The sequence below is a fragment of the Amblyomma americanum genome, chromosome 9 (genome assembly GCF_052857255.1).
Source record: "Amblyomma americanum isolate KBUSLIRL-KWMA chromosome 9, ASM5285725v1, whole genome shotgun sequence".
In the NCBI taxonomy this organism is placed as follows: Eukaryota; Metazoa; Arthropoda; class Arachnida; order Ixodida; family Ixodidae; genus Amblyomma; species Amblyomma americanum.
Window position 1 is genome coordinate 105958476 of NC_135505.1, and position 13917 is coordinate 105972392.

The 13917-nt window shown below is 47.5% G+C and overlaps 1 protein-coding gene across 1 annotated transcript in view; it reads left to right on the forward strand.

Moving 5' to 3' along the window:
• The first annotated feature begins 3698 nt into the window (after window positions 1–3698).
• Window positions 3699–13917, forward strand: part of LOC144103965 (15-hydroxyprostaglandin dehydrogenase [NAD(+)]-like) — a 30429-nt gene continuing 20210 nt past the window's right edge. The window contains exons 1-2 of the mRNA XM_077636711.1: window positions 3699–4026; window positions 10120–10243. Of these exons, the coding sequence (XP_077492837.1) occupies window positions 3931–4026; window positions 10120–10243 (220 nt within the window). The 5' untranslated portion in view covers window positions 3699–3930. The remainder of the gene's footprint in view (window positions 4027–10119; window positions 10244–13917) is intronic.

Sequence of the window (13917 nt, forward strand, 5' to 3'; positions counted from 1 at the left end):
AACCGGCTTGAAACCGAAAGTGGATGATTTTGACCAACGAGCCACAGCTTCTGGACGATACACTGCTTACACAAGGGAGAGGTCTATTCCTCGTTAGCGATTTGTTTTGAATTCTCCATCCCTGCCAGCCTGCCCTGAAAACTATCGTCTTTGAAATCTTTGGGTATAAGGGGTGATGCGAAACAGAATCAAAAGAGAGTACAAATGCGTTCAATAAAAGTTGTCCACATTGTATCTGCACACGTGAAAATCCGTTGGAGCAATCAGCTCCTTTTCACTTTAGAGACGCATAGGCCGAAAAGCGTTGTCTACTGACTGTCTGCAGCTCTGCCTTCGCTTGCGTCAAGCGAGGTAGCACACGGAGTAAACTTTGCATGCCATCTCAGAGATGCATTTTTGCAGACAAGCTTGAATGGAATTCAAAACGTCTCCACTTTAGTATCGTTAGCCCCTTTGGCATTTTGATTTGTGTGACCCTTCATACTTGAATGCATGGTGCGATTTTGTGGCGAAACCGGTTATGAGACCGAAACCTTCGGTTGCGAAGGTCAGCCCCATGCAACTGCGAACCACGGAAGCATTTGAATTCCGCAGCAAAAGTGCGATTGTTTCATGTTTATGCATTTTCCAAGATTTTACACGGGGACCCTCGGTGTTATGCACAGGTATCGTAATGTGTATAAATGTCTCCATGATCCTAGGCAGCGAATTCATTACCTTTGCGCACAGGCCATTCACAGAGCACACTTTTTCTCCTTTGCTCCTGACCACGAGTACGCAGTAACTCCCCCCAAATTTCCGCATGTCTCACCACCTTCCTGGCACGGGCGCTAATGGTTTCTTATGCCCGGTAGAGGCTGCCAACGGATCGCGTCGCTGTCAGATTTGATCATCCCAGACGGGTAACTTTGGTCAATAGCATCTGCTGTGGCTGTCAGGTGCCTTACTCCCCGGTCCGTCACAGCCTCCCCCTCCCCCATGCATCTTCGACATGGTTTAAAAATTCTACTAAGTGAATATGTCCCCCCCCCCTCCTAGTGACGCCGCCGGAGCATCCTGGGCTAAGGTTTGGTAGAGGGTCCTGCATCGCCGAGGCCGTCCTGCATTACTTGAGCCCTTCCAAGAGTCGCCGCGCCTAAGTCAAGAGCTCCCCGCATGTTGTCTTTGCTACTTCACACATGACGCACACCAGAAAAGGGAACTACGGAAGAAACGATCGTACGCGGTCTTGTACTTCCCAGTGTCATGGTCCAACTAAACAAAAGCAGATTCACACTTCATTCTTAAAGGGACACAGAGTTCAACTCCGCCCTATTTTCGTTCTCAGTAAGAATTAATTCTATGCCTCTTTCAGGCTACGTTAACGTTTGGCAGCAAAATATGCGTTTATTACTGAGAAAATTTCATTTAAAATAAATATTTCCTTCCTAATGATACGTCAAGGCCCCAATAGACTGCTCGACGACTGTTTGAAAGTGGACAGTGTTTTGGTCTGACCTCAGAGATCTACCGCACTATAAATTGTGCAGATGGCACTGCAGTTTGTCTCTGAAAATTAGAGGCAGCGGAGATGCCTACACCTCATTTAGTTTTGGCTTTATATAGCTTATGACCAGTACACTTTCAGTTCAACTACCCTCTGTCATTACAGCGATGTAATTTATGAATACTGGCCAGCTTCAATTTGCCTTCAATGTTCCTTCAATTTAACGAATGATGCCCTTTATTATTCTGTGAATGACAGGTATACAGTTATTCCAACCTTAAAACGCAAAAAAGAAGCCACGCATACTGCTTAATTTTTATCGTCTCTTACAGATGCACCGAGAAAACGTTTGACAGTCAAAACAAGAAAGCGTGATTAGAAAATATAAACTAAGCTGGGCACAAAAAGTGCAACCCCGTGCGAATATGTTGGAAGCGCTCAATCTGACAAGCGTCCAAAATAAGGACCAGAACGTGAGCCTTGGGGCTTCAAATTGGTGCCACAGTTTGACGCACTGGGGGGCCGCATCAAGGTGTTGACACAGACTCAAACTTGGCGTGACGTCTGGTTGGCAGCACTCGCTAAAGTAGTATGACGGGTCGCGAATGTGCCGCTGTTTTCGTTTCGATGTTTGCTTGTTTCGTCTCATTTCTGACAGTTGTCATCGGGTTATTGGAGGACAGCATGGCAGTCAGGAACAACAAGCAGGAACGAAGGGTTGGAGAAAAGAGAATATAAATAAATAATTGCCATCATAAGAGGGAACAGCAATATTTGTGTCGTGTCTGCACCAACGCGAGCTCAAAAGCAAAAAAAAAGCTATTTGATGACGATATCTCACACGTCCAACATTATCGGACAAAAATTTTGAAAATTGCAAAATTGTAGGATACTGCTAGGGAAACATTTAAGGTAATGGTCTATTCGTTTGCTATGTAGCAAAATGCATCTTTTAAAGTGTTTTCATCGATCGTATCGAGCAGTTAAGACTGCCATAGAAAACCAATGGGGAACGCTTTTGGCGATAGCAAAAACGTGAATATAAAAAGAGTAAAAGAATGCCGTCGGGTGATCTGCGTGTATATTGATTTTTATAGTGAAAAATTCCATTCTATGAATAAATTGCGTTCATCAACGGTTCCCCACTCAAAAATGCTTTTGTCGAGAATTGTTGGATATGCAATTCTTACAACCTGAACAGTGCTGTCACCATCACACAATCGTCCTCGAAATGTCAGAAAAGATTCGGCCAGTATCCACAATGATTTTTCAGTCCGTTATTCCCTGGTGTTTGTTGACTCAATAGCCGCAACCCCAGCAGCACAGGTAATCGGCGCAATATTAGGAACGTATTGGCAAAGGCGGGTCCTACAAAGGACCAGATTTAAGCGATCCATTCGCAATATTAGGTGGATTACCTATCCTACTTGGAAATATTGAGTTTAATCCTTTTTGTATTTACTAAACACCACCGACGCTCTCTTGAAGAGGCTATCTTAAGGGCAGGGCACAGGAAGCGCTCCCTAACTGAGAAACTAGTGAGGAACGAGGAATACGAAGAAAAAGTGTAGAGAAAACTCAAGGACACGCACGCTCACAAATATTTCAAGGTCGCAATTAAAGTTATGAACTTTGAATGAAACCTGAAATCTCAAATATCGCCCAAAATTCAAAGCAGGAGCAAGAACTCGTGGCTGCCATAAAAATACTACCCTTTTTCCAAGTGCTGAGGTCTCAAGCCCAGACACAGCACTGCGGCTCAGGGCTGACCTCGATGCGAGATTCTCCCGCACAAGAGTCCCGTGGTGCTTTACACCGGCGCAAGTCCTCACCTCATAACCCCCGTGGCACACCAACTCCTCTCCTCTGGCACCCTCCCCCCTTTCTACTCTGTGTCTCCGGCCTCCAGATAAGATTAGACTCGTGCAGGCAAACTAAAATACTCTGCCGCCCGCTGGCCGTGGCTGTGGGCGGGCAGCGGAGGCATCTCGCAGGAGCGCAGTACCTCAGAAACGACATACGTCGTCTTAAGAGAGAGAGAACCAGGAGGAGGAGAGCGATGGTCAGAGCCATCTTCATTCGGCGTGCAGCGTCCTCCTCCCTTACAGAGGGGTAGAAGGGAGGAGAGGCGGGATGGATGGAGTGAAGTAAAAGAGAATAAAGATAAAAAAAAACACCGAAAGCACTGCTTCGGAGTCTGCGGGGACGCGGCATTAAGAAGACGGTATACGCTAAGCTGGGCGGCGGGGGCGAGCTTGAAATAACACCGACGTCGACGACGAGCCTGACTAGGTAGCCGTCTCTTCCCGGCGACTCCTCTTGCGTCGCAGAAGAGGACCGGGCAGGCGGCGTCGTTGGAGGCTTTGGCTGGCGGGCACCACTATCACCGGTTTTCGCGACAAGTTGCGGCGTTCTTGTTAGATAGAGAGTTTTAGCTACCCGTCATGAAGGACTTCAACGGCAAGGTGGCCCTCGTCACGGGAGGTGCCATGGGCCTTGGACGAGGGGTCGCCGAAATGCTGCTCCAGAAGGGTTGCAAGGTGCGTGTCCCCAGCCGAATGCCGTCTCCTGCCCTCCACCCTCCCTGGATTAGTAGAACAGTGACCCGCCCATTGTTTCGGTTTTGTTATGTTGCGGAAGATTTCTGTGGTGATGTACGCGCAGTTAGCCCAACAGCGGTCGTACAGCACTGCCCGTTTGTGCGTGCAAAAGGCACAGTGCAAGAAAGAAAAAAAAACCGTGACATGCCCAACATGGACTAGAGTGCCTGAACTCACGAAAGTACGGCCGTGAACAAACTCTCCGCAGCGCGAAGCACAGGAAAAGATAGAATTTATTAGTGGTCTAAGTTCTACGATGCAGGCTGGAGGGCGAATGCTATGGTGTCGTATGGTATGGTAGCTGCGTAGTGTTTAGAAGGTCGATACACACTCTCGTCCTCATTGCGAAACAACGCCTGGTGAAATACTAATTAAACAGGATTACTCACAGCGGAGCCTTTACAGAATATAACTTATTGCTGCTGAAGTTCGCGGCCGCATTTGCGCCGACACATAATTCGAAAAGACCGCTGCAATGAGGTTTCAGTAACAACATTCATGTGGTAGAGAGACTAAACCAGGGCTAGGTCACGAAACATTATGTCCACATGAACTTTTTTCACCAAGACATGGACGGACACACTCTGCAATGAAGGCACCCAGAGAAGAAGGATTCGTTCGCGTGTGACCATAGTAATACCAGGCGGAAATGCATAAGCCGTGAACCTTTCACTGCGTCTTGAGTCGCACCTCCGGTTGATGTCTTAAGGCAGAAAACTATAATTTTCATTTAAGGTTATCACAGTAATCCTCTCCTCGTTCATCATCCCCATCATAGACAGCATCCAATGGTGATTGGTGTAATGCTGTATAGATTTTATTGCAAAGCAAAATCCTCTGCTAGCTACTTTCGATGCTAAAGGGTATGCGTTTGCTCTTCTGGTGTTTTAACAGGAAGCGACTTGGCACATCAGCTGCAACGAATCGAAACTGAATTCTTGAGCAGCCAGCGTTGTTGAGAAACAAACCAGCACGGATGCTTGAGCACGTAACGCAACAGAAAGCCTCCCCGGTTGATGTAGAGCCAATTTTTGCAACTGTCTTTGAGCTTTGCTGCTCGCAAATGCCGAGCACTGCTGCCAGCATACCTTAGGAGCCATTACTATGGCCAAGCGTGAATCATTCCTCAGATTACCCCTGCATATACTCTTTCTCCTTTGCTCCGAGAAGTATATAATCTTGCGGAGCATGCAGGTGCTGAAAACATTCACAGATATGCTTCAGAAACACCGGAAGAGACAACCCAGAGGACATTGTGAAAGCTTGACCGCATGTTTAATACCGTGTCACACCAGCGAATACAACACTTGCCGCCTCCTAATCTTGTCTTGTACCAGGTTGTGAGACTACAAAAATCTCGGCGGGCAACTTTACCGACCCGTTATTCTTCCTGATCAGCACCATAATAATCAATATCATCAACTGCAGAAGGAGTTATGCGTTTCCCCATGATCAACAGCTTGCCCTACTCTGCGTAAGAAGCGGCACGAAATATCCAACAATTCTTCCTATACTTATGCCCGAACAGCCTGTCCCTAAGCCATTCCTTTGCTTCGAATGACAGACTAACGGTTTTTTTATCAGCTTATAGACCTTCTAGGTTTTTTGCTCTAGATCACCGTTAGCACAGTATTAGCTAGTACTGTTTCCTTATGGTCGTTGCTTTCTGCGTCTTTAACATATAATTATAATTTTTCTTTCCACAGTTTGCTGTGAAGTTCTTAACATGCCCCTCAGCCACTCTTAATCTGCTGAAGATAATTGTGCCGTCGTATCTGCTACGGAGCTTTAGCTAACAGAGACATCTACCAGCCAACAGCCTCGGTGCCGCAGTCAACTTCCAAAACTTACCTTGCGGAGCAGTTTCAAATGGAATTTGTGTTAAGGGATGGAAAATAGTCTCAATAGTTCTTAAACTAGAGCCTTGCTTCAAGAATAATAGATTTCTGGCCGAGTTGATGCATGATGCAGGAGAACAGGGCCATAGTTACTACTTGCTTAGAAACCGTGTGTCTCGGCTTCTTGGAGAAACAACTTAATTAGTACAGTAATTATCGACATTTTTCTTGATCGTCGCTCTGAGAAGTTTCGTTTTAGCAAATTGCCACCTTCATTCAATCGAGAATGGACTTACATCAATGTTGAACGGTGTTCTTTGGTAATTTTTTTGGTGAATGAAAAATGACTTTCTTGAAAACTAGGTTGTGCTTAAGCCTATGGAAGTACTAGCCGGCGCTGTAGCGGTGAATGGGTTCCGAAAACAATTGGCCTTCAGTAGGTTACTCTGCGGACGGCTGGGTTTACTACGCCCTTGGTATGACGAAAAATCATCAGTTCAATCGCGTTTTTGACCACAATGGCTGGCCTTCTAGTTTAAGACTTCGCTTGCGCGCTTGGGTGCTCTTTAGACGTGTAGTGAGCGTCAGGATATTAAGTTTCACAACCATTGTCGATTACCCGCAACTACAAGGACCGCACCACACCCTCCATTTGGGATTTCCCCGCTCTGAGTTGGCCTATCTTAATCGTTTCCGGCGTGTTCCGTCCTCGTGCTGTCTTCGTGAAAGATCGATGTGCCCCCATTGGCAGTGATGAAGCACGCCTGGTTCCGAAGGAGGGGCGCGTTAGCGAGTTGTTAGCGAGAACACAAAGGGCGCAGCGCTTGCATTCTTGTCGCTGTGATCTTAATTGTCTTTCTCTGCTCGCTCTCGCTTTGTTCCCCTCGTTAAAAGTGAAAGGAGCGCGCTTCGTTTGGTGGCTCAGATCGACCGCAAGATTGAGAGCCTCTTGAGGACGCTGTCATGCGAGATCTGCTTCGGCCAGTGTCATTAACCATGCACGAACAGGGAACGCGGTGTGCAGGGTGCGAGGGACAAGGGACCGCTCGCGATTGGGAAAACAGAAAGAAGAAGGCAGCGCAAAGTCCCGCACTGCCTTCGTGAACCGCTAAGGAACCCGCTCGTAGGACGACCGAGCTTGATGTCTGGCTGCGTTGAAGGACTAACGCAGCAGTCTTCGGGTCTCGGAGCTCTTGACGGTGGTTAGTTACTGGCATGTTCAACATCAAGAGCACGGAGCTGCCGGTTGCTCCACAAGAGGACCACTAAACGGGTCCGACCATGCCACCAACGGTTCCGTATGCCGTGGTCCATTCAAGCAATGGTATCTCGCTGATTTCGAACTTCCGGTATATTAAAGGTTATGCCTTGGTGCAGTCAAAAGTACGGGTATTATTAGGAGAGCCCAATCGGGCTCCCATGAATTGGAACTTTGTGTAAGGCGAAGAAATTATTAGTCCACATCTTAACTGAAACTTTCGACAGTTGGCTGAATTTTAATAATTGGTTCTTTTCGTGAAAAATCACCTCATTTTATTGGATCATACAAACTGCTCAAAGATTTGATCGAGTGCCATCCCTCTTTCATTGCGTGCTCTTACTCTCGTAGAATAGATTGAAATTTAAAAATATATATGTTTGTCGCAATTGGTCGTATGCGTTTTAATGCATATTTTTAGTAATATTTGCCTCTGAGACATTTTGTAATCTCTCATAGGTAGAACTATTGTCTCCGTTCGCATGAACAAATCGCAGAAAGCCATCGGAATAACGGCGCTTCAACAACATAATGTGCATACCCATTGTTGTTAAACATTGACCATACTACTCTACCTATCCGTCTATGTTAAAACTTGTACGTGATAGTGGCTTCGTATTTCGTTTTCTTAATCGGTCTTGTAAAATTATTTCTCAAGTTGGCAACTTCTACTATCACACGGTAGATCATGTGAGTGTCAGGAACAAACTGAATTACATACGGATGCCATGAAAGCTTTTCTGTATACACTTATGTCCAGTCAAATGTTCTTCAGGCAAAATGAAAACCAAGTATGGGCCTAGCATCGTCGTCCTGATGCGTCAGAGAACGAAGAAAGCTGAAAGCCGTTCAATGGTGTTAACTTTCCGACCGCAAACGAGTATCAGCTGAAGTCGCTGCCTCGGCGATGAGAAGTGATGGAGGTACTCCGCGTACTTATTAACTCTGTATACACATTTGTCGTTATCACTTTCTTTAACCTTCAGTATACATTAGCGTGTCACAGGAAATAAGGCGCTGCATCCGTACACCCACCCGGCACTTTTTCTACGCATTTTTACTTCCATGCAACACATCTCGGGTGCGCATCGGCTGTCTCTTCTCACGGTAACGCAATGCTCGCCTCCGGCGAATCTTAACTGTGGCAGTACCACTGGATGGGAGCAAAGTTAAAGCATTGTGGGGTGGTGGCTCATCGAACTCTTCAAGCGTGTGTTTTTGCCGCACATCTTATTGGTACCGTCGGGTGCGAAAGTAGTGACACCACGCGACGTTTGGTACGACAGTATTGGAGCTCCCCTTTCCTTAACTACTCGCTATTGACACGAATAAAAAAAAATATTGGCATCTGTTTTTTTCTGGGAAACATGTCAGCTGGCTCATTTCAATGAGCGGCACTCCTGCTTAACAATACATAGAAAGGGATCGCGAGAGGTCAAGCCGTGCTAGAGAACGTAGTATACACTACCTATGCGTTCGGAGGTACAGGGCGGCTAAAAAGTTCACAGACAACAGGATCTATTTCAGAGCCTTACATTGGGGCATTTACCACACCCCCGAAGCTCGAAACCGCTGAAGGGTGAGGACGAGCTTCATGTTCACTCATAAGTTGCTTCCTTCAAGGCGCCGTAAGTTCAAAATGGACTCCTTAAAAGCAGTCTGGGAACTTTCGTCGAACTTTGGAAATGGCTGAAATTCATTGAAATTAGTTAAATTGAATTGAATTAGCACCTTAAAATCAAACCGAGGCATATGTGCGCCCCACCAATGTGAAAGTCACTCTCATGTCCAACATTCTAGGGCAAAATTTTGAAATTTGGATAGTTGTATGACACTGTTGTAGAAATATTGAAGGAAATGTTCTATTCTTATTAAATGTACCAAAATCTTTCTTTTAAAGCGCTACGTGCACTGATATCGCACAGCACACGGGTGCCTTAGCGTTTTTTCCTCCATAAAAACGCACCCGACCGCGGCGGCTGCGTTTTTATGGAGGAAAAAACGTTAAGGCGCCCGTGTGCTGTGCGATGTCAGTGCACGTTAAAAAGTCCCAGGTGATCGAAATTATACCGGAGACCTCCACTACGGCACCTCTTCTTCCTTTCTTCTTTCACTCCCTCCTTTATCCCTTCCCTTACGACGCGGTTCAGGTGCCCAACGATATATGAGACAGATACTGCTCCATTTCCTTTCCCCCAAAAAACAATTATTATTATTAACCAATAATTATTAAAGCGTTTACATCGACAGCATCGAACAGTCAATACTGCCTTAGAAAAACAATTGGGAGCGCTTTTCACGATAGCAAAAACGTCAATAAAACAAAATATACAAGACTTCCGTCGGGTGAGCTGCGGATATATTGATGGTTGTAGGGAAATGTTACATTGCATGAAAAAATTACGTGCATAAACTGTTCCCCTCTGAAAAATGGCTTTGTTTAGAATTGTTGCGTATGTACAGCACTCACGGATTGAAATAGGACATTCGGAGCGCTAGCCTTGCAGTGCCACGCAGGCATGTGGTAAACCACGGGCCGGCTCATTGGCTACTGGAAGGAACAATTCTGCTTTGTAGATGTTCTCCCTCTCGCGCCATACCACAATGCACCACCTTGGTTCCATGAGCGTCTACGGGCGGCGCTCCATGAAGCGACGGCCACGCGCTCCGAATGTCCTATTTCAATCCGTGAGTACTGTACATTGTCGCCAATGGCTATGCCATTTAGATGTCGCCGATGGCTATGCACAACACAAGCCAAGTGGAATTACAATTTTTTTCACGTTAAAAACAGCCACCTAAAGTGCAGGTGATTTTTCTGGCTATAAACCTGATCAGTGAAAAAGCACTAGTGACGGCTTGGGACTTTATGTGAGTGGTTGTTCAAAATCGTAGCGTCAATCGCACTCCCACCATTCCTTTTTCGTGCCCCCGTAGGTGTCCATACTCGACATAGACGAAGCCGCAGGCAAGGAGACGACTGCCGACCTCGTCAAAAGGTTTCCGAACTCGAACTGCACGTTCTACAAGTGCGACGTCAGCAACGACGCCCAGCTGGAAGGTAAGTTAAGGTGGCGAAAGATCCTTTGCAGAGATCATTATGCGCTGTTTAAGAGGTTTCAGAAATAAACATTGAAGGGGCCATTCGTCGTTTCGAATCAAAACTAAGTTTCTAAAGCGAAAGCTTTACCGGGCTAGCGTGGGCGACTTCGCCGTGGGCTGCAGTTTACCTTGAACGTCCTTACTGCGCCGATGCCATAGCAACGCATCACGTGACCTCGCCGCGCCGCTGAGCCAGGTCTTCGCCGTCGCTGCGCCGGGGCTCCACAGCTGCGGAGCGGCTGCTGCCTGACCACGTGGTCTAGCCGAGCAGACGTGGCTTAGCGTCTGTAACGTTGAGAGCGTTCTGCACACTGGATAGGCACTGACTCAGGGAGCCAGTTATACACCCTTCCTTTATTCAAAATAATCGGCGTCTAGAACGTTGCCAAAGCCACCGCCAATGAACACAACGAACGCCGACAGCATTCGCTTTGTATATGCTGGATTAGCTCAGCCAATCCACCTTCATTTTTGTATCTAAATTGCATACGAAGCACTCAAGAACATCAGTCTTTTAGTTAGTTCTTGAACGGAAGGCACCACTACGTGATTTCTTCACTGTCACGGACCCGCCGCGGTGGCTCAGTGGTTAGGGCGCTCGACTACTGATCCGGAGTTCCCGCGTTCGAACCCGACCGCGGTGGCTGCGTTTTTATGAAGGAAGAATGCTAAGGCGCCCGTGTGGTGTGCGATGTCAGTGCACGTTAATGATCCCCAGGTGGTCGATATTATTCCGGATCCCTCCACTACGGTACCTCTTTCTTCCTTTCTTCTTTCACTCGTCCCTTTATCCCTTCCCTTACAGCGCGGTTCAGGTGTCGGCAGATATGTGAGACAGATACTGCGCCATTTCCTTTCTCCCAAAACCAATTATTAATATTATTATCACTGCAACGTAGAATATTTTCTACAAAATGCCACAATGGTTAAAAATTCTAGCGTTGAACCGCCAGAATTTCTCAAATGCATGCCTGAGAAATCGCACAAGCACTTTCTGCTTCGGACGTCCACTTGACGGTCTAAATTAAGAAAAAGAAAAGTGGCATGATTACTGGTGGTAATATCTCTAACCAAACTCAATGTTTTATAACATATTTTCTTCGTTTGCTTGACAGTATAAGCAATCATTCCCGTCTGATGTGCGATGTCAGTGGACGGTAAAGAACCCCAGGTGGTCGAAATTTCCGAACCCCATCACTACGGCGTCCCTCGTAGCCTGATTTGCTTTGGGAAGTTAAGACCCCATAAAACGATAAGCCATTTCCTTCATTAACAGCGCTATAAATTGATCAAGAACAAAAAGATCGCTGGTAAAGGCAGCGCACTCTAGAAAAACAAGGCTGTAAGTCCGCTTAATAAACATTTGTGGACGAAACGCCTGAAAGGGTAACAGGGCGTATCCGCAACACGGCTCGCAAGGGAACTCGCCCTGTTCCCTGTTATCTGCTTTCGCGTGAGTCTGTGCCACTGAGACATTTATGCTCTTGGTGCCACATATCCGTTTCTAAACGCTTGCAACACCATGCCGATGAAAACGGTGTCCGTATTTTTATCTGGTGTCCATAGATATCGTTGGAGAAAGCGCCATGTATACAAGAAGCCTGGTTCGAAAGTTGGCTTTGCTACACTAGTGCGTAGATACGTACCGCTCCATAACCCCCACAGCTTCCGCAAGAGATGACCGATAGTCTTACGCAGTCAGATGACACCAGCCACTACAAACTCTTTTTCCCTTTAGTGTTGTTTTGTTGTTGTTTGTCTTGCTTGAGCGGAACAAGGTCAGACGTGGCTACGAGGAACCGCGCACCCGTCCAAGACCTCATGAAAGCTGCAATACGTTCATGACTCAACGATAAACGCTGTGCGAAACGGGGCAAGGGCAAGTCAGACACTGTGCGTCATTGTCGTGTAAGTATTGTCTCTGCCCTATTGTGTACTGCCATGTTTCTTCACATCAAATGTTGCCGCTTCCTCTCCGACTTCTCACGGACCTCATTCCGCGAAACAATGAGCTTCGATAGTTTCTTCAGTTCCGCTGGTATTAATGTTTCTCCTACAAGTCCTTACTTTGACTGCTGTTTAACTTTGTCTTTTATATCGCGCAGTTACAAGTCAAACACGCAGAACCAAATTCATTTGCCTTTATTATCAGCCAGGACGCAAGCATCTGTTGTATTTGAACTAGGGACATTCACAGACTCAACCGCAGTGTGTAATCATATGCTTAGCGGTGCACGACTTTTGCCAGGCGCAGTGTTACCTTCAATCCGCTGACAGAAAGACATCCCGCGACCAGACCACTTAACGCTGCCAGACACATTGTGTCGCGAAGCCTGCGTCGAGTTAAATGTAAATGTGCAGGGCAGAAGCCAAATGGAAATGTGGAAGCAAAGAGGCTGCAGGATTGATCTGACGTGCCCAGCCCTTTCTTGACGAGTCACCAAATGATCTCGGCAGAGGTAGTAAAGTGCAAAGCGAGGGCTCTTAAAGAAACACGAATAACAGCGAAGCTACACAGGTACGACAAAATGCGTGAGAGGGAGCCCAGGCGGCCGCCACGCAATACATATTCAGGAGCCACGGCTTTGCAGCGAGCCCCGACTTCTTGAGGCAGAAGTGGACCAACGCGAGGACTCACGCAAACGCGTCCGGCGGTCAATCCCTAAGTGCAGGCGAAATTGCTCGCTCGGCTTGCAGACCAACTCTTTGCAACTCGGTGGTACGCTCGGATCAGGTTGACTGAGTGCCACTGAGATTAGCGAACCGTGAAATGCATTGAGCAACAACAGAATGCGTAGAGAGACTAAGCAGCAAAAGAAGAGGGTAGGGGAAGGAACTGGGGTCCAGAGCATTGAAATGGAACGCTCGACGAAGACGGGCTGGGCAGGCCGAGTCGGCTTAACAAAGTTCCGTGCGTGCCACGAGCTGAAATGCAAGCTTGTGGCGCCGTTGCTCGCGATATAGAAGGCGACCGCTCCTAAGCTGGCTCCGGCGAAGGAGGGGACGATTCGTGACGTCAGGCCGCGAACTCGTTGGGGCCACACGCGTCTGGCAGCTAGCCACGTAGGTATGTATATACACAAGCGTGGCTTCCTCGGCTTTCTAGCGGCGGCAGCGCTTTCCCCGAACACCGGGCGGTACACATGCCAGCGAACAAACAATAATGTAAGCGAGGGAGCAAGCCCGGTCGCTCTCCGGTAATCGTCCGGCGGCGGTTGCGGCGGCGGCTGTGATGGACGCGTTTCTAACGTGGAGCGCTGTTCTGTTTCTGTCTTTCTTTTTTTCCGGTCGGAGATGGCGGCGGGGAGAGGGCGGTGAATGGAAGGCGAGGCTGCTTGGCGGGGCGCTTTGTCGGTTCCCAGGATGAAACAACGGGACCCGGCGGAAGTGTGTAGCGCGCCGGAGTGGCTCCTACTGTGCCGCCACCGATGCCGGCGGGACCTTGTAGTACGGAATGAGAGATGCGGCATACTTTCAGCCAGCGTCTCTCCTATTTTGCTTGTGTGCAACTTTTTGGTTTAGTGTCTCAGATCAGGGAAGTACGAGGCGCGCGGAGTAATCAAATTTTCTTCGTGGAAATGGTACCTCAGCAAGAGGAAGAAGCAAAACAAAGTAATTAATGGTCTCCATAGT